This window comes from Notamacropus eugenii, chromosome 5, assembly GCF_028372415.1.
Source record: "Notamacropus eugenii isolate mMacEug1 chromosome 5, mMacEug1.pri_v2, whole genome shotgun sequence".
NCBI lineage: Eukaryota > Metazoa > Chordata > Mammalia > Diprotodontia > Macropodidae > Notamacropus > Notamacropus eugenii.
This window is the reverse complement of record NC_092876.1, coordinates 161961125-161982612: the sequence shown is the minus strand read 5'-3', so window position 1 is coordinate 161982612 and position 21488 is coordinate 161961125. Positions and strand designations below refer to the sequence as shown.

General features: G+C 41.3%; 1 protein-coding gene across 1 annotated transcript in view; it reads right to left on the bottom strand.

Annotated features, from left to right (window-relative positions):
- Nucleotides 1-21488, bottom strand: part of MAML2 (mastermind like transcriptional coactivator 2) — a 427023-nt gene that overhangs the window by 130416 nt on the left and 275119 nt on the right. The window contains exon 2 of the mRNA XM_072616389.1: nt 9045-10595. Within this exon, the coding sequence (XP_072472490.1) occupies nt 9045-10595 (1551 nt within the window). The remainder of the gene's footprint in view (nt 1-9044; nt 10596-21488) is intronic.

The following is a 21488-nucleotide window of genomic DNA, read 5'->3' as shown; positions in this document are numbered from 1 at the left end:
ATTTGAGAGGATAAACCACTATCCTCCCAGTCCCCCAGGCTGGCTCATCTTTAACTCCTCAACTTTCACCTCCCTATATCCATCTGTGGTCAAGATCTGTGAGTTTGACCTTTGCAAAATTTCTCAAATACATACATTCCTTCTCTCCTCTGACACAGGTCCTCATCACCTCACACCTGGACTACTGTAATAGCCTACTGGTGGGTCTGCCTGCCTCAAATCTCTCTCTACTCCAAACCAATCTTTCAGCCACTAGAATGATTTTTTTTTTAAAGTGCAGATCTGACCGTGTCATTCCTCAATAAACTCCAATGGCTTCTATTCCTCCCAGGATCAAATACAGAATCTTCTTCTTGGCATTCAAAGTTCTTTATAACCTAGCCCCCTCCTACTTATACCTTACTCTCTGACATATACTCTTTGATCTAGTGACACTGGCCTCCCTGCTGTTTTACAACAGAGCCCCCTACTCTTGGTTCTGGGTATTTTCTCTAGCTATCTCCCATGCCTGAAATTTCCTCCCTGCTCATATCTGCCCTCCAACTTCCCTGGTTTTCTTTAAAACCCAACCAAGATCCCATCTTCTACAAGAAATCTTTCCTACTCCTTCTTAATTCTAGGGCTTTCCCTCTCTGAATCATTTCCTATTTATCCTGTACATAGCTTGTTCATACATATTTGCTTACATGTTGCCTTGTAAGACTGTAAGCATCTTTAAGGCAAGCGCTGTCTTTTGCCTCTTTTTGCACTCCTGGTCCTTAACACAGTGCCTGGCACTTAATAAACAAACAAACAAGCAAGCAAATAAATAAAGTGTTTAAAAATGTTTGGTTGACTGACATTCCTTCAGAAATGTCAAAACATATTCAAATGTCAAAGACAAAACTCAAATTCAAAACTCCTGAGAACTAATAAGGATGGGGAAAGGGATAGAAGCCGTGACTTCATGGGCATGGGGAATTTCCAGAGGAGGACATCCTTCTGCAAACAGGTTGGCACTTTCTCAGCAACTTAGTTTCCAAGAGCACAGAGAGGTTAAGTGATGCCCAGCATCCCAGGGCTTGGATTTGAATCCAGGTCATCCAGATTCTGAGGCCAGCTCTCTATCCACTGTGCCAGTCTGACATTTATTGTTTACTAAAATGAATTTAGTTGAAACCCCAGTAGACTTGAAGTCTATCAATAAAGAATTTTAATTTGTTATTGTTAAGCAATAGTCAGTGACTAGAACATAAAGGAATTATCTGTATAAAGTTTCAGGATACGCTTTCTAAAAGCACTCATGTTACTTCTAAATTCAGAAAAAGGAAAAACAAGCAAACATGTCACTGGTTTCTTCTCACCCAATGTCAATTGAGGTTGAGGGCATCTTCCTGACATTTCTTCAGTGTACTGAATTCATGACTAATATTTGCTCAGTGGAAATTCAATTCCTTGCTGTTAGAACACTACTTTCTTCTTTCCTGTCACTGCCATTAACCAATACTTTACCTTAAGATCAGCAGAGGATTTTGTCCTGGTTCCTCTCAGAAAGTGAACAAATTTGTGACGAGAAGGCCTCTGGTCCTACAACTGGGTGAATTTGTCCACCCATTAGCAGGTATTTCTTGAGCACCAGGTGTGTGCCTAGCACTATCTAGTCCTGGGCAGAATAAAATCTGTCCACAAAAGAAAAAACAACCAGATAACAAAGTGGAGGTCACAGAGACACACATAAGGATCCTAGGTTTAGAGATAACGGAACCTTGGAAGTGATTGAGTCCAACATTATTATTTTCAAAAGTACTGCTGTGTGACCCTGGACAAGTCACTTAACCCTGTTTGCCTCTGTTTCCTCATCTGTACAATGAGCTGGAGAAGGAAATGTCAAAACACTCTAGTATCTTTGCCGAGAAAACCCCAAATGGAGAGTTGGACATGACTGAAAAGTGACTGAACAACAACAGATAGTGAAAGACAAACCGTGAAAGAGACAAAAGAGGAATTCAGACAAGATCTTTTAGGAAAATATGTAGGAGTTAGGTATGAGCCAAGGCAGGGAGGTAGGAATTAGCACAATGAATATGCTTATATGTTTTAGGGGAAAGAAATCAACTTGCCTGAGCAGAAATTTGTTAGTATATAGCAGGAGATAAATTTGGAAAGGTTGAATGGGAACAGATTACATAGAGTCCTGAGTGTTACATTGAGGAGTCTGGCCTGAGTCCAAAAGAGAAAAGGTAGCCATTAAGTCAGAAGAAACTTCCTATTCTTCTTTCCCAGAATTTTTGGAGATGGGTGAATTCTGAACTAAATATGCAATCTACTTGAGTTTTATAGATCCAAAATTAGAAAGAAATTCACGCTTTTAAGCATTTGATTACATAGCTATGAAAAAAAGAACATACTTCTTGGTTCAAAGGGAAAAACCCCTTTGGAACAGAGCCTCATGTACTTTGGACAACAAATAACTTCTCCAAACCTAAAACAAGTATTCAATTACTTGGAAATAAATCAGAAACACATGCATTTATCCTCTCCCTACACCCTCTCTCCTAGTCCTCAAATAAAGCAGGGAACAATAATTAAGTGAGTGAGGTAGCTACATTTGCCAACTTCCAGACATTATCAGAACTGCTGAAGACATTTTGTGAAACCCTAAGTCTCCCAGTCTTCCGCATCTCATCTTGGAGGTGAAACAATAAGGGTTCCTGCAGCAATCCCATGGTGTGTTTGCTCAGGAATGATCTCATTCCAGGGCAATGGGCAGCAGATATGAAATGTTTGGGGCAGGGAACAGAGAGGAGGGAGAATGTCCCAGGGCAGGGCTCCTATTTGAACTTCCTTGAACTGGCCTGGGGTGGGCAGGAGGCTGTGAAAAGTGAAGAAGGTCACTTCTTTTCCAACCCTTGCTACCAAAATGCCACCCTCAGATACACAAATGATATACTGCCCTTCTGTGCTAGGGAGCCTAGAAGATCCTCCATTTCTAAGGCCAAGAGGACTCCAGTTCATAAATCCCATTGCAAATCTTCCCAAGTCTGACACAAAATGAGTGTGACAAACAAAGAAATGATAAGACTAGCATTTCCACTCAGGAAGCTGGAGTGTTAGGCTCTTCCCTATCTTAAGACATGAAAAATAGAGATAACTATTCCAGGACAAGAACACACATTTCTGTGGTCTGTTGGGGATGGTTGAGTGAAAACAACTCCGAGCTGTGAACTCTTGGCCTATAGGCATTGCCTAACTAGAAAGTAATGAGAGTTTAAAAAATGTAACCTTCATCTTCACTCTATGAATTTGTACAAATTAATAGCTAATTAATATATGAACAAATATAATGATACAATATATAATGTAATAATAAAAACTCTACAAATTAATAGGTAATTATGAGTGGAGGATTGTGCCTGGTGCTGGGATAAATGCAAAGGTTAGGTCAGTTATGGCCTGAGTCCTCATAGAGCTTATAGTCTAGTAAGGGTATAAGACACAGATATAGGTCACTACAAAATGAAGCATTTTATGATAAGAGATTTAGTAGTGCTAGATGATGCCTGAGGGATAAGGCTGTTATTCACGTGGGCTACGATAATGGAGAAAGTGGAATTTTAGAGGCAGAGGACCTAAGTTCAAATCCAAACTCTCTCACTTACTACCTGTGGGATCTTATGTAAGCCCTCTCTTGACCTCACTTTCCTCAATTGTAAATTAGAGAATTTGGGTTAAAAGATCTTAAAGTTAAATATCATCTCTAATTCTATGATCTTAAGATTTTAGCAGTTAAAAAGTTTGGATAGAGCAGGCCTTCCAGGCAGCTTTAGTAAAGGCAAGGGGGCAGGAGAGCACAAGGCAGGTTCAAGAACAGAGTATTATGATTTACTGGAGCACAGAGTACATAGAAGTAACTAATATTTGCTAAGGGAAGAAAGCTAAGGTTGTGGTGTATTGTGGAAGGCCTTGAATGCTCACAGAGTATGCCATGGGTATCCACCAAGGCTCTGTCCTGGGCCCTGTTCTCTTCTCTCTCTATACTATTTTTCTCAGTACCCTCATCAGCTCTCACAAATTCAATTACCATTTCCATTCCAATGATTCTCAGACATATTGATCCAGCCCTAATCTTTCTCCTGACCTCCAGCCTCAAAACTCTAATTGTTTATCAAATGTGAATTGGATGTCTGGAGACATCTTCAACTCAACATGTCCAAAACTGAACTCAGTATTTTCCCTCTCCAAACCTTTCTTCTTCCTAAGTGCCTTATTATTATTGAGGGTACCACCATCCTCCCAGTCATCCAGATTAGGTATTATTCTGGACTTTTCACTCTTACCTCCTCCACTCAATTACTTGCCAAGTACTGTCAATTCTGTCTTTGTAACATCCCTATATATGCCTTCTTCTCTCCTCTGACACTGCTACTATCCCTGTCCAGGCCCTGGACATCACTTCATAAGTGGACTATTCCAATAGCTTTCATATTGATCTCTATACTCAAGTATCTACTCAGCTGCCAAAAGTGATCTTCTTAAATTCAGGTCTGACTATGTCACCCCTTGTCTCCCCCAATTCAATAAATTCCAGTGGTTCCTATTACATCAAGGATCATACATAAAATTCTCTGAGTAAACTTTAAAGCACTTCTTACCTTTCCAGGCCTCTTTCACTTAACCTCCTTCCATCTACTCTACCATTCAGTGACACTGGGCTCCTTGTTGTTTCCTGAACAAGAAACTCCATCTCCAGACTATGTATTTTCACTGGCTATGCCCTATGTCCAGAATGATTTCTCTTTTTGTCTCCACCTTCTGAAGTTGCAGGCTTCTCTCAAATCTCAGTTAAAATCTACCCTTTGGCAAGAAATCTTTCCTAGTCCCCCTTACTGCTAGTTCCTTCCATCTGAGATTGCCTCCAACCGAACCTGTATACATCTTGTTTGTGCAAGTTGTTTCCATGTTGTTTCCCTCTTCAGAATGTGAACTCCTTGAGGGCAGGAAATATTTTGCCTTTCTTTGTATCTCCAGTTTTTAGCAGAGTGCCTCGAACACAGTAGGTGCTTAATAAATGTTTGTTGACGAGTATCAGAGTCTTCTGCTAAAATCCTATTCTGAGGCTTCATCATGGCATGATGGTGCCTCTGGGATTTCAAGGCTCTTACCATGAAAAACAAAATCTTTTGGGTAGGCCCTATTGGAGCAGAGAGGCTTTAAAAACTAACCTGGCCATATTTGTCATCCAAAGACCATCTTAAGTTCTAAAAGTCTTCACTAGAAGGTTGCCTTTTAAGTGATGATTTATTTTGGCTCCAGAAACTAAGACTACTAAGAGATTACAGTCTGTGCAGGTAGAAGAAGCACTCACATCAGTGAAATTATATCTGTTCCAAAGTCTTGATGTGTGAAAGTTTTCACATGGACCTTCAGAAACAGTGTATAGACATGTAATAACATATCCTTGATTATCATCCTCACCTCATTTTGGTACTTGATGGTTATACTTTCCCCCAACTTGAGAGCCTCATTCCCCAGAATTGACTCCAAATGACTTGTCTCCTTCCAAAAATCAAACCCACCTCTCAAGGATGAAGGATGACTGGTTTTGAGCATATTCAAAAGAATGTGTCACAGACCCTAGAATAGCTCCCAATATGAAATCTCAAACAGAATTCAAGTAATGGCCTCCCAAAATGGCAACTTGGAAGGGGATGGAATTCATTTGGATTTAAGATGTCTGGTGACACTTCACAGAATTAGAGAACTGGGAGGGAACTCCTGAGATGGTCTTCAGACACCATCCAACTGTTACCCCATCATGCCATTTACCCCCTCCTATCACTACCATTGCCTTTCTCTGGCCCACCCCAGCTCCAACAACACCTTCCTGACAATACCAGAAACCATGCCCCAAATCCCTAGAGAAGTGAATTTACTCAATTGAAATTCTTGCCATGGAACTGAGATGTCTTCACTGATCAATGAATACAAACTCATCTAGTAGCCCCAGACCTGACCAGACATTCCATTTAGTTGTTTATTCTGGCCATTTTGTCATCTTCTCTGTCATCATGCATAAACGCTCTGCCCTCTCTTGCATGTCTTGATCTGAGTACAGTAATTAAATCAATACTACCCTTCTTTTTGGCCTGTGAATCAATTCACCATTCCTGAGACTCCCCAGGCCAAAGTTCACTTCCACATAATATCCCATCATATGTGTTGTCTTGCCTTTAGGGTAGGGACTGTCTCACTTTTATATTTTTAGCTTCAGCACTTAGCAAAGAGCCTGCCACATAGTAAACACTTAATAAATGATATTTTTAGTCATCCATTCATCTGGTCCAATCCCCCTTAAGCAAAAGGAAGTGGGCATATGCCTCTGGGGCATGGTTTGAGAGGTGTCGATTCCCTAGTATTCCCTTACCTCAGTTAAAAGTATTTCTACCAATGGCCTGCCATGATGCCTACCAATAACCACCTTTCTCATACCTCTTTAATTAAGAACGTGTTTAAGGAATTGGGGAATGCATTTATGTTTTGGCACGATATTGCACAGCAGTGACATACTAGCTGACAAATGGAACAGCAATGGTTTATTTATCTCATTAATTCATAACCACTTACTGCCAAATAGTCAGATAACATAGATCTAGAGCTGGGAGAGACCTTCAAGGTCATGGAATTCAACCCCCTAATTTTACAGATAAGAAAACTGAGGCCCAGAGAGATTGAGTGACTTGCCCATGACCATACAGATAGTAAATGGCAGAGGCTGGATTTGAACCTAGGTCCTCTGACTCCAAATCCCACACGCTTTCCATTGAGGAGAAGAGTGCTTCCTGGAAGGGCAATGCCCATAAAGGAGCTAGAAAAAGGGCACTTTGGTGGAAGGAGAGGAGCTGCTAAAAGCTGAGTAGATCTGCATCAAAGGCAGACGTAGCTCACTTCACAATTTTGTGTACAGTAGCTCCAGAGGATACTTTGGATAGAGATGGATGAATAGGGCTAGAATGGACCTGAAGAGGTGATTAGAATAGACATGCAATTTCAGAAGGAGACTTTGGATAGACCACTTGAACCTTAACACATTAATGCTGCCTGTAGAACACACGTAAAGTACTTTACATCTTTAAAGGTCCATATACATACATACAGATGAGGGAAAAGAGGAATTTTTCTTCAGCATTGTATGTGTTAAAGGCAGTGTGATGTTAGAATGTAATCACTTTGAGAGAAGGACTTGTTTCATTCTTCGAATACATCTCTGGTGCCAAGCACAGTGCTCAGCACCCGGAAGACATGTGATAAACTTCTGTTGACTGATTGACTGACACAGTAAATATATTTAAGTGAGGCTGTGAAGACATGTTATATTCTCTCCTCATGTTTGTAGGTCAGTGGTGGTGCCCATGACAGAACTCAAACATATTTCCCCAAATACAGTTTCTACTCACTTTCTTTCTTACTTTGTACACCAATTCTTACTTAATATTCATATTGTACACTATGGACAATAGAATAAAATTCCTTTAATAATGCCAATTGTAGGGCATTATCTTATTATAAATCTTATATATCTTATTATAAATCCTGTATTAGAAGATCTAAATTCTAATCATTAAGTTCATTGTTCTAGGCTAGAAGGTACCTCCTGTTGGCTAATGCTCTCATTTTACAGACGTGCAGAGTCAAGGCCAGAGATGTTACTTCCACAGGTGAACTGAGGCCCTGTGAAACCAAGTTCTGTATTCTTGCCAAATTAATGCTGGGCCTCCCTCTTCTCCCAGAAAATTATAAAATCTTGGATTTGGAAAAGATCTCAAATGCTGCATATTCCACTAGAGGCTTCCTTCCCAGATGACACTGGTCCATTAGTGATTATACTTTGAATACCACCAGTTATCTTGATTCCAGATACACCTGACTACAATTATCTAGACCATATCTTTATGTTTTCCCCCACAAATATAAGATCAGAGATGTTTTCAAGGTTTGGCTGGAATGTAGCTATCTATAACATTGCCACGATCTACCAAACGAGTAACCCTGTCAGAAAAGGAAATGAGGTTAGTCTGGCATGACCTGTTCTTGATGAAATCATGCTGGCTCATAGCAACAATCACATCTGTTTCTAAATGCTCACAAACTATCCTTTTAATAATTATGCAATCTTCCCCACAGTCAAGAGCTCAGGTTCACTACTGCAAGAAGTACGTGAAAATAAATAAAAATACTCTCCTACAAAAAAAATCTAAATGCTGGATTATAGAATGCTTAAGTTGGAAGGGTGAGAGGTCATCTAATCTAGAAGTCAAACACTGAACTTGACTGCCAGAAACACTTTTGAGGGGGCCTGAACTAGCTTCAAATGTAATTGGAAAATTTTTTCTAAAAAATAAAAATGCAATAAAACATAGATAATGTTACATTTGAAAACTAAGCTAATATGTGGCCTCCATGGATTCTTGCACATGGATTAGTGCTCCCCATGTCCATTTGAGTTTGAAAACACCATGCTAGTCCAATCCTTGAAAGCAGGAACTCCCTCTACAATATTCCCCACTGGTCATTATCCAACCTCTGTCTGGACAGTGAGTAGTGCTAGTTTGCTACATCTTTAGGTAGCCAATTCCATAAATATACATATGTGTGTATGTGTGTGTGCGTGTACATATACGTATCTATATAATAGATCATAAGTCATAGAGTTAGAGCTAAACGGGACCTTATTAAGAGGTTCTTCCTTATACTAAGCCAACATCTATTTCCCTAGAATTTCTCTCCATTGTTTTTAGTTCTTTCTTCTGGAGGAGCTACACAGAACAGATATAATAGCCCTGGCACGTAGCAACCCTTCAAATATTTGAAGACGCCTATTATGGCCTCCCCATCAATTTCCATGTGCCCCTAGTCTTCTCTTGGGCTGAATTTTGTACAGATTGATGACTATGAGGAAAGTCACTGCTATCTTTGGGTCTGAGACTGGCACCACACAAAAAATGTCATATACATCGAATGCCAACAGATACTCATAAACTCAGAAAGTTGGACTGAAAAGCTCTTACCGATCTGTGCTGTTGAGAGACTGCATAGGGCAATGTAGAGATGGGCTGACCCTGCATTTTCTGAAGCATGATCTTTTGCTGTAGTGGGAGGGATGACCTCAGAAGAGGCTGAGTGGACAGGGCTTGGGTGGGCTGGGGTTGTTGCTGTGGTTGTGGCTGCTGTGGCGGTGGCTGTGGCTGTGCAGGGACTGTGCCCTGTTGTTGTGGTGGTGGAGGTGGTGGTAGCGGTGGTGGTGGCTGCTGCTGCTGCTGCTGCTGTTGTGACGGCTGCTGCTGCTGTGATGGCTGCTGCTGCTGTTGCTGGGTATAATGCAGGAGAGAAGGCTTGCTTTGGGAAGCCAAAACTGAAGGCAATTGCTGGTTTGCTTGTTCTGAGTTGAAGTGGAACAAGGGCTTGGTGTTGCTATGATGCGGCTCCAAAGGCTGGTGAGGGTTGCTCATGAAGTTTCTATTGATGTCCTGAGACTTTTGCTGCATGAGGATGTCCAGATGACTGCTCTGGGTGGTGGGATTTGCTTTGTACATATAGTTGGCCATCACTTTTGACTGACTGCCGTTCACTGGCACCCCAGGGATGGCTGGGCTCTGTGGACTGAACTGTTGCTGACGGAAGGAAGGGCTGGGAATTTTCTCCTGGCCAAATGGCCCTGGGGAAGGCACCGCAGGGGACAAGGCTGACCAGCTAGAAGGCTGGTTTGGCTGGTGCTGCTGTTGCTGTTGCTGCTGAATTAGGGCATGCTGCTGGCGATTGGCAGCTATCTGTTTGAGTTGTTGGGCATGAGAGACTTCTTGCCAGTTGGTCAGGGGCCTACTTGCCCCCGAAGAAGCCTGGGGCTGATTCTGGCTTGGAGGTGCTGAGGGGTTTGGGGAAGAGGTGGAAAGGGCAGAACTGGCCATAGAGAAGGCAGGTCCTGTTGAGGGAGGTCTCAGCTGAGGGGAACCAGCTGGGGCCTGAGTCAAACCCGGTGAGTACTCGCTTTTGATCACCATCTTCTCCATCTGCAAAGAGGGCCTTGGAGTACTCCTCTGGTTCTGCTGGCCCAAGTCAATATTAAATGGGTCATCCTGCTTTATGGTGGCATTGATCATATTTTCCAGCTCCAGGTCACTCATAGGAGGCACAGATATATTTGTCAGCTCATTAAACAACTCCTGGAGCTCTGGATCCATCATCATCTGTTCCCCAGAGGCGTCTCCATATCTATTGGGAAATATATTTTCCTGTGTCATCTGACCATCCAAGTGCTTGCTGCAAGACACTGTCTCCCCTGGTTCTTTCTTGACCTCCTTTAGCCCCAGGTTATATATACCATTCCCAGGAGAATGGGCACTAGTGGGAAGGGTGCTAGTTTTCCTCAAAGGCCCCTGGCTCATAGGCATCAACTGGCTTTGCCCATTGTTGACATGATGTCCAGTTTGTCCTGCAGGGAGATTTTCCCCTACTCGTATTCTCTTAATATCCAGGAAGGAGTTCTCCACAATGCCATTAGGCCTTTGGGTGTTGGCTGGAGATAGGTTCACCACCTGCTTTCTCTTCAAGGAACCTTGGAGCTGAAAGAGAGAACCAAAAAAAATGATTAATTATACTTACAACCTGTACCTAATAATAATCAAAATTCTGCCCTCCTCATTTGAATGTTTTTGCCTTTCATATAGAAGAGCCGATGAAGAAGAAAAATTAATAAACGTAGCAGTTAGTGAAGGATAGCAAAGCTTTCAATTGCATGACCAGTACCAAAAAAAACCCAAAACAAAACAGTTTGAGAATCATAAGGCAAATTTCTACTAGTAGGTAGGGACCATATGGAGTTCTGTATTTCAGGGCTCAGTAGATGGTCAATATTGTTTTTCATTTTAAAATTCAATTATATCTTAATTATCAAGCATTTATTTTTTCTCCCTTCCACCTCCCCTTCCCTCCTCAAACTGAAAAAAAAAGAAGTAAAACCTTAGAACAAGTATAGGTAAGTATGCATGCACATACACACACACATACATACACATTCCCATATTAGTCATGTCCAAAAATGGGCCTCATTCTGCATATTGTTCTATCAAGTCTTTGTCCAGGTGAGTAGAGTTCTTCATAATCAGTCCTCTAGAATCATGATTGGGACAATATTGTGTTTTAATGAAAGTATTAAGACAGTGTATTTTTCTCTCTTTAAAATGTTCCACATCCACACATAGCACAGAAGGCCAGAAGGATTGCATTTTGGCCTCAGACCAGAAAAGGAATCAGTCAGGGCCCTGAGGCACAAACTCAGAACACATTCACAGGCCCTGTTCTAACCTCCTCGTCACTATCACCCTCTAAATAAATAACCTGAATAGTTGCTGTTGGGTTCCAAAGAGCTTATTCAATCTTTTGTTCATGTGCTTTTCTAATTGTAATTCCACTGCTAGGCACCAAGGTCTAGATAGTTTTACTCTTATGTCCTATAACAAGCAGGAGATTAGATCTTATTCAAAGTGAGAAGTTCTCAGCTGTAATACAACCCCAGAGATTTTCCTGGGATAGAAGTGAATTTGTGGTGGGGGAGAAGAGGGAGGGAAGGCTGGTCTTCTTGGGTTGCCTAATCACAAAACTCGCAACCAAAATCAAAGCTAGAATGTGGCTTCTACCACTTTAAGAGATGGGAAGCTTTAAATAAATTGTTTTAAGTGCTTCATTCATCAACCTAATAGAGTGTGTAATATGAACTTCAAAAATTGTAGAGATTGATTCTGAAGGCCATTCCCCCATATCAGCAAATTAACAGGGGCCAGAAAATGCCCATCATTGATCCTCAGATCCTCACAAAGGCTTCTTATTGATCTGACCAGCAAAGTACAAAAACGGCATCCATCAAAAAATGGTCTTCCCAGTGTGGTTGGTCCATTTAAATTATTTACAAATAATTACGTAAGATCTGGGGCAGAGAGATATTTTTCCAGACACAAAATTGAAACCATCTTTTCCCTCAACCTTCATTTATGACATTTCCTCACTGCCTCCAGACCCTTTTAAAAATTAAGTTCAATTCATTAAACATACAGGATTTACCAGGCAGGTACCAAGGATATAAACACAGAAAATGAAATATAGGCCCTGTCCTTGAGGAGATTATATCCTCGCTAAAGCATGTGATACGTAAACAGAAATATAAATACAAGATAAGTTGAAGAGGGCAACAGCACAAACAAGTAGTGAGATCAGCAAAATTTTCCTGGAAGATGGCATTGATTTTGACTTGGAAGGAAGTTAGAGATTCAGAAAGAAGGGCATGAGGAGTGAGTGCATTTGAGGCATGAAAGATAGTCTGTACAATAGCATGGAGACACCATAACAGATGTCTGCGAAGAATGGAGTAGGCCAATTTGGCTGGAATATAGAGTATATGAAGAAGAGTAATTTGGAATGTCAGGAAAGATAGGTTAGATAGCTTTGTGTCTAGCCCCGTCCATTACCAATCACAGTCTGTTGGTAGCCCCCTCTATTACTCACGATGTCCTCAGATCTGACCCTGTTCCACTCTGAAAGTTGAATCCAATGATGACTCAGGGCACAGGGTTTGGAGCTTGAAGGTACTTTAGAGGTCATTTAATGAAATCTACTTCCTCATTTTACAGACAAGGAAACTGAGACTCACACAACATATGTAGTAAGCAGTAAGGGCCAGCTTCAAACCTCAGGATCTACATTCTCTATTGGACAGAGACCCAGGGCTGTAAACATAGCGAACTCATGGCCACCTTGCCCAACCAAATATAAAATAACAGCCGCTATTTATTTAGTGATTCACTGCCAAACACTTTGAAGTATATTAAACCCTCATGTCTCGGAACAACTTTGTGGGACAGACAGTAAAAGTACTATTATGCCCATTTTTACAGATGAGGAAACTGAGGTACACAAAGATGAAGTGACTTGCCAGATTCATATAGCCAGTTACGTCAGAGACCAGATTTCAGATTAGGTTTTCCTGACTCTAAGTAAGGGATCAATGCTCTCTGTACATTGATAAATGGGGAAGTGTCCAGAGGAGGATAACCAAGACACTGAAAGACAATGAAAGGCTTTGGGTTTATGATATAGGATTGGTTGAAGCAAAGGAGTACGCTCAGCCTGAAGAAAAGAAGACTGGGGATTGGGGGTGGGTAACTGTATTCCAGACATCTGAAGAGGGAATAGCTCTGGAGGGTAGAATAGGGAGCAATGGGCAGAATTTTCAATGAGAGAGATTTAGGCTCAGTGTCTGGAAAAAATGGGAAACAATCCGAGCTCTCCCAAAGCAGAATAGCCCGTTGAAAGGTTATAATCTCCTCAAGGACAGGGTCTATATTTCATTTTCTGTGTTTATATCCTTGGTACCTGCCTGGTGAATCCTATATGTTTAATGAATTGAACTTAATTTTTAAAAGGGTCTGGAGGCAGTGAGGAAATGTCATAAATGAAGGTTGAGGGAAAAGATGGTTTCAATTTTGTGTCTGGAAAAATATCTCTCTGCTGCATCTCCCCTCCTTCTCCTTGGAGGTCCTCGAGCAGAGGCTGGACAGCCACGTGTTAGGCACATGATAGAAGTGATTCCTTCATGTACTGATTGGAGGGGATGGCTGCAGAGGTGCCTTCCTGCCCTCAGATTCTATGATCCTGAGACTCAAATGCAGGAAGTGAGATACACAGCAAGTTCTGTGTCAGAAACAGGACCTAAATTACACATCACATCATCATCAACATCATGGCTAACATTTCTGTAACTCTTATTATGTGCCAGGCAATGTGCTGAGCCCTTTACAGTTATCACCTCATCTGATCCTCACAACTACTCTGAGAGGTAGGTGAGTCACTATTATTATCCCCATTTTACAGCTGAGGAAACAGACCCACTGAGGCTAACTAACTTGCTCAAGGTCATACTGTCTGAGGTGGAATTTGAACTTGGTTCTTCTTGACTCCAGGCACAGCACTCTATCTACTGTACCACTAGCTGCCCACAATACTGGTTCCCATCATGTCCCAGGGAAGGGTTAAAGTAAGAGGAAGTCCAGGAAAGACTTGGGGATAGACATAAATTTGCAAGTGTAAAGATTAACTCTTTATATTTCATTTAATCTAAAGCCGTGCCCATGTCCACCCACCTGGCTATTCCAGGGCCCTTTAAACTATAACATTCAATATAATGGCAAAGCTATGTCTGTTTACATGGGAGTGGGATCATCATAGAGTATGGTGACTCCATCATGATACTCTAATTGCTTGTATGTTGTTTCTGCCATTAGAACATGAGCAGGGACTGGCTTTCGCCTCTTTTTGTATCCCCAGTGCTTAGGACAGTATCTAGAATTAAATGCTTATTGGCTGCTTGAGAAAATCCAGGTAGTGTAGTGGAAAGAGAGATGAACCTGGAGCCAGGAGAAAAACAGGATTGAATCCTGTCTTTAGTATTAATAGGGTGACTTTGGGCAAAGTCATTTAACCTTCTGAGCCTCAGTTGCCCCATCTGTAAAGAATATCTGTACTACTGATTTTGCTGGGTTGTAAGTAAAGAGTCTGTAAATCTTGAAGGGCTTTTGCTCTCTCTTAAGCCTTATGTACTCAAAGCCATTCTGCCACTGAGCTGATGGACAGAACCTATAACTATTCCCATAAAGAACAAACAGAGGGTAGTGAATTCTTTAGTTGGTGCTTGGGTTATCAGCCCTTGATTTATTTCCCCTCTGCCATGAGAAAACCTGTTCATCCAGATTCTCCCATTGCTTTAGCCACTCCCTGGGTTGTAAGTGAGACACCTTGGGAAACAGCCTTAACTCTTTCAAGTCACCAAGCCCCCATTAAACAAGTTCCTGTTTGTGTAGTACCCCTGTATTTTGAAAGTGCTCATGTGACTGCTAGTCACATAGTGGAAGAAGCTATGGATTTGGAGGCAGATCTGGCCTTTTCCACTGACTCACTGTGTGACCTTGGGTCTCACTTTACTTCTCTGAAACTCTGTTTCCTCACCTATAAAGGGGGGAAGCCAGTTGGTTTCTCTTTGTCTCTGTCTCTCTCTTCCCTCACCTATCTCTGTCTCTCTTCCCCTTTCCTCTCTCTTTCGCCCTCTCTTCCCCCTCTTTCTCTCTTCCTCTATCCCTCTTTCCTTCCTTTTCCCTATCTCACCTAGGCTGTAAGTGCAATGATATTTAAACTTTGACTTGTTCTGTTTCTGAGCCAGGCTGGGTCTCTACTCCTCTCTCCCTTCCCTCATTCCTGGGAGCTCACTATATTGGTGTTAGTGTGGAAACCTGATTGGCTTAGCCCTATTACAGCTTGGAATTACTGAGCTCAAGGGATCCACCATTCTTGGTGTCTCTAGTAGCAAGGATTACAGGCATGCATCACTATGCCCTGATCTTGGCTCTAACTTCCTATGAGTCAATGATTCTTATAAACTGTTCATCTCAGAAAGCATCCAAGGTATTTGCAAAGTCTGGGTCATCACACATGCTCTTAGGTAGAAGAATTGTTAAACTACATGATATTTGAAGCTGGATAACGGTTCTCATGTAGTGGGGTGCCAAAGCTCCTTGGTGATATTATAGAAAATAGTCCCACAACTAGAAGATTCTAATTATTGTCATCATTAATAGCAATTATTCAGAGCCTCCTTATATGGATGGCATTATTCAAAGAGAACTTTGCCGCTACCCTTTAGGAGCTCATAGTCTGAGAGATAACCAGGGCCAGCCTTATGCATAGATGAAGGAGGCAGCTGCCTATAACACTGTATGATGCCAGAAATCTGTCCAGAAATCTTTCCCTCACTGTTCTGAAGCTCCAATATTAAAGGTTCAGGCTTTGGGATTAGGTCATTGCCTTGCTAGAAGACTCCTGTTAAAATGCAAATTCAATTCAATCAGTTTAGTGCAAAAATATTGAAATATCTCTTGTAGTCAAGGTTTTATATCCTGCCACCATTTTTCTTGTATTTTTATCTCTTTCTCCTTGTTCTTAGGAGTGACCTGATCTACTACAGTTTAGGGCACTCTGTTGGTGTTCAGTAAATTCTTTGGAACTGACTGACTGACCTTTGCTTTCTTTTCTTTACCATCCTGGAAGTCTCAGGAGTCATTCCATGACTCGTTCATGGTACAACCTCCACCCAGTTACGTCTGAATGGCTTGCCACGCCCGGTCCTCAATTCCTGTTAGCCCTAAAATGCCCTTATTTTTTCTTTTCCTATAATACAAATATTTTCCTATTCATCAACTAACAAATTAGTTGTTTCATTTATACATTTATTTGTTCAGTCAGCAAACTTGCTTGCAAGCATTAAGTTCCCACCGAGTGTAAAGCTCTCTGCTACAAGCCAAGGGAGATGCAAGGACAATTCCAAGCTGGTCCCTGCCCCTCTCTTCTTTGCATTCTCTTTATGTCCTGGACACTGGGGTCTACAGCAGGCCTGATTTATGAGCCAGGCCCAGGCCCTTTGTGCTGTATGTATTTGTGTAAAAGCCATACCTCCCCTGCTAAGTTATAAACTGCTTGCAAGCAGGGCCTCATTGTAATTCCCCTAGTACCTAGCAGAACGCCTGGCAGATCATAGACACTCAATAATGCTTTCTTCTCTTTTCTTTTCTTTTTTTTCATGATGATCTTCAGAATAACAAGTACAATCTGGTTTGCATATGAAGCATGAGTCATTGTACTTTCCTTTTTAGAACCAATAAACTATGTTGCTTCTCACTGTCATCTTTGTTCTCCTAGCTGAACATCTCAGTGTTATTTTAAATCCTCCATTTTGGCGTGAGAGTCCTTCTGGTGATACAGTCTCCAGTGGGTCTGGCAGTATGGGAGGAATGAAGGGCTGGCAAATAAGGGGACAGATAGGCCTGCAGAGAAAATGACCTCAACTCAAAGGTGGAATCAGGAGTGATTTTTCTCAGTGAAATGTTAATTTTAAAACAGCTTTGAAACACCCTCGGTCTTCCAAAATACTTGAAACACAAACTTCCTGAAATGATTTAAAAACAGGGTTATTGCACAAGACTTCAGGCCTTCCCCTCTCTTTCCACTAACTAAAAGCACTCCACTGTCTACTCTGAAGCTCTGCATGAAGGGGATGCCTCAGACAAAAGTCACCACTTGGTCCATGGGTCACATTATATATGAAATAGTATAAAAGGGCCGAGTGTTGCACTGTGTCCAATCCTTAGACCACTTTACTCATATTTAATTCAATTCAACACATATTTATTAGTGGAAGCAGTGCTAGGGAAATAGGAATACAATGACAAAAATGAAAATGGTTCCTGCCTGCAAGCATCTTACATTCTACTTGTCAACTAACTGAGCCCGACCTGGTCAATTACCCCTTCCTGTGATTTGTTTTTGGCATTTCCAGCATGGAGGGGGGCCTCATACCAAACTTCCTCTTTTGCCTGATTCTGGGAAGTCCCATTAGCTTATGATCAGTATCTTCTGACTTTTCTTCCCAATCTAAACATAGGGTTCATAAAATTGAACTGCTGGAGGTACCTGCTTTAATTCTTATCTTAAAATTGGCATTCTTCCACCTCAGAAGCCTTCTGAGGAAAAGGGTAAATGAAGCCTTGAGCAGTTTATATCACAATACAGGATTCTAAGCTGGAAGAGTAATTAAAGATGAAATAATCTAGTTCACTTTGGAAATAGACTGGGGGAAAGATCGCTAAGGCTTATTGCTAGATGGCATTACAATGGGACCAGCCATAAAGATGATTTATGGCACTTAACTTCATCACAGAGGTAAAAATTGCATGGCATCTTTCACAAGCTGGCGCTAACCCACCTTTCCAGTTTATAATACATTACTTCTTTTTATGTTCTCAGTGGTCCAGTCAAATTGCTTACTTGCTCTTTTCTACGTGACATTTTATCATCTCCAATCTCCATGCCTTTGCATAGGCTGTTTCCCATGCCTGGAATACAGTCCATCCTCTCTTCTATCTCGTACAAGCCAAGCCAAACTGCAACTGGTGGTACAATGGATAGAGTGTTGGGGCTGGGGCAGGAAGATCTGAGTTCAAATCTGGCCTTAGACACTTATTAGCTGCGTGACCCTGGGCAAGTTATGTAACTTGTTTGCCTCTGTCTCCTCATCTATAAAATGAGAATAATAACAGAACTTACCTCAAAGGGTTGTTGTGAGGATCAAATGCGATAATATTTGTAAGCGTGCTAGTTCAGTGTCATTGGATAAGAGTATGGAGGGTGTCAATAAGGTGGAAGAAAAATTTGAGCTAGGAGGGGTCCAAGTGTGAGGAGCATTAAATACCACCAGGGCTTTTATATTTGATTCTGGAGGTGATACAGTGCCACTGGACTTTACTGAATGGTGATAGTAGCCATGACATGGTCAGATCCATGTTTCAGGAAGATAAATGGGACAGCTGATAGAGGGAGCAGGGAGAGATTTAAGCCAGTGAGATTAACCAGCAGGCTACTGTCAGTCTACAAATAAGGTGATGAGGGTCTGTACTGAGGTGGTAGCAGTGCCAGAGAGAAGAGGGCATATGTGATAGATGTTACAAAGGGCATTGAAAAGTCAGAGTATCCAGGGGAGGGCAACCATCATAGACCTTGAGTCTAAGTCATATGAGGACTGGCTGGGGATGTTTAATACGGAGATAAGAAAACTTAAGGGAGAGAGGATGTGATAGCTCTCTTCAAGTACTTTCAGGGCTGTCAAGTGAAGGAGGGAATAGACCTGTGTGGCTTGGCCCTAGAGTGCAGAGTTAATAATAATGGGTGGAAAATCATAAAGAAGTAAATTTAGGGTTGTGGCAAGGAAAAGCTTCCTAACGATTAGATCTATCCCAGCATGGAATGGGCTACCTCAAAGCAGTGGGTATTCCTTCACTTAAGCAGAGAATGGTTGATCACTTTTCAAGAGTTTTGTAGAGATTTTTGGGTTCAAAGTGTACTTTGTAAACCTGAAGGCTAAATAGAAATAATAAATATTTAATATAAAACTAAATGTCAGTCAGTGCTATTATTATAGATTAATCTAGATGGACTCTGAGATTCTGTGATTCTATGAACAATTTTCAGGCATCTGCTAACTCAGCAGAGCCTGATACCCAATCTGATCATAAGATAATTCTCACTGTGACCTGAAAAGGCTGGTGGTTATGCCCTTGGTTTGCTCCTACTACCCATACTCAGACAAGTCTGACAGTTCTCCAACCAGGGATGCTCATTCTGTCACAACACAGAGAGAAAGGACTAATCTTCTGGATTCTGAATCCCAAGGAAAGAAACTCCACAATTCTCCCAAGTCATACATGGAGATGAATATGGGTGGCAAGTGAAGACCACTATGAGTGTTCCTCCTTGAGCGTAGCTGACTCGGCATACAAATAACCTAGCTCCATGATGCTGCAAGCTTGCTCTTGGTAAGATGTCCATTCTGAAGATCACCAGTATCCAAGGACATTCTGATGCTCGTATAACAAGCGTTTTCTACAGGCCTGCTGTCAATCACTAACTGAAGTGCTGCAACCTTTGCTTATGGGCTTTCTGCCTCAGACAATTCCCTACGTCTTTGGGTCATAGGGGCATGACCACTCCTAGCTTCTCTAATTGCTTTTGCACTGGAAAGCCTTTCCCACTCATCTCCGAATTCAGTGTGGAGATGTAGCCACTCCCTACAAGAGACCTTCCACTCAGCATATGTTCCTTCTGCTACAGTGGGAAACACTGGGACTGAATGGCAGCTCTTGGACTTCATTGCTTTGTTCCTCTTAGAAGGTGATTTCCCCCTCCCGCAGCCTTGGCTTCTTCCTGTGACTGAGTGTTTTTCCTCATTTTGTCAAACATGGGATCTTGGCATTCTTATTCTCAGCAGCTACTCTGTACTTACATACTACTTATTCGGCACTTCTATTTACTTGCCTTGTTGAGTATTATTTTTATTTGTCTCATCTTTCCAACTGAACTTTAAAGTCTGTAAGAATAGGGACTCCATCTCGTCTCCTTTCCCCCCGCCCCATAACTAACATAGTAATGGACACACAGAAGCGAGACCCAGAGATTTATATAATGTGAGATATTGAAGGGACTTTCTAAAATCACCAAGGGCAAATAAATGACTTGCCCAAGGTTGCAAAGGTGGCAGAGTTGTAAGGAGAAGGCACAGCTCTGAGCTCCAAACCCAGTGACACCAGTCCAATAGACTCCATCCACCATTCAATAATTATTTTTGATTAAATGGATGTCAGGGCATAAGGAAACTGGGCTCTCCTTTTCAAATGAGATCTAGAGCACTGTGGCTTAGAAGGAAGCAGGTGCCCAGAGATATTCATACAGAACCCACAGGAGACTTAATGGTTAGGGCAAAGTTTTGTTCTGACTGTTTGTTTTCATCTAACCTCAGGAGTTAGGGAAGGGGTGAAAGTCTACAGTCTAGAGCCATGAGAAAAATATCTCTTTCCTTCCACTGAAACCATGCTACATGGCTTTGTACAATTCTTCAAGAAAATTGGGAGGTTCAAGGTCCCTTACACCTCACGTAGAAGACTACTCATATTCTAATAGGAGTAGAGAAGGGTCCATTGAGCTTCTGAACAAATATCTATATGATCTGTTCATACACTGAACCTAAACTTATATAAATAAGTAAGTCTCTAGGGACCAAATACAACACTATAAATCCAAGGAGAGCTTCAAAGTTTCCTTCCTACTTTCTGTCTTATGATTTCAATGGTCCCCATCAATCAATCACTCCGTCATTCAATTAATAAACATTTATTAACCCATGACAGGATATGGCTAAAACCCAAGCAATTAAAAGAAATTCCTATACAAAGTCAGCTTCATAGAAGATTTTGATGCATATTTTTTAGAGTACTATAACTTATCAAAATATACAAACTAACCAACTTAATCCTCTTGTTAGTTGCTAATTAGATTAAATATTTTCCAGTCTTGTTTTGGGAATGCCAATAGTAAAGGCAGAAAGCAACAGTCTGAAGAGGTATCTACTTTGTCTACATTGAAGTGCCTACTTTCAATTTATCTCAGAGCCAATAGTTTTAACCATCTGTGACTAACTGTTGACTCCACAGTTAGTCATCTCAACCAGTGGTAGCAAAGAGAAAATCGAGTAACACAGGACCTATCATTCTAAATTAGCTCCACTGTACTTAGCAGGGAAAGAATGAACTTTTTTTTTTTCCTGGATAAGCCTGAAAAAATCAGGTTCACTATCCATGAAATATTTTCACTGTGACTCACTTTTTGCCCAAGATTTTTGTCCTGTATATGTCTTGTTTGTACATTATAGTTCGTACGTTGTTTCCCCCATTAGATTGTGAATTCCAGTAAAGACTGTCTTTTGCTTTTCTTTTTGACTTTTTATCTTTTTTTTTTTTTTATCCCTAGTACTTGTTGAGGATGTTGTAGAGGAGATCCTTCTTCAGGTATGGGTTGAAAAAGGTGGCCTT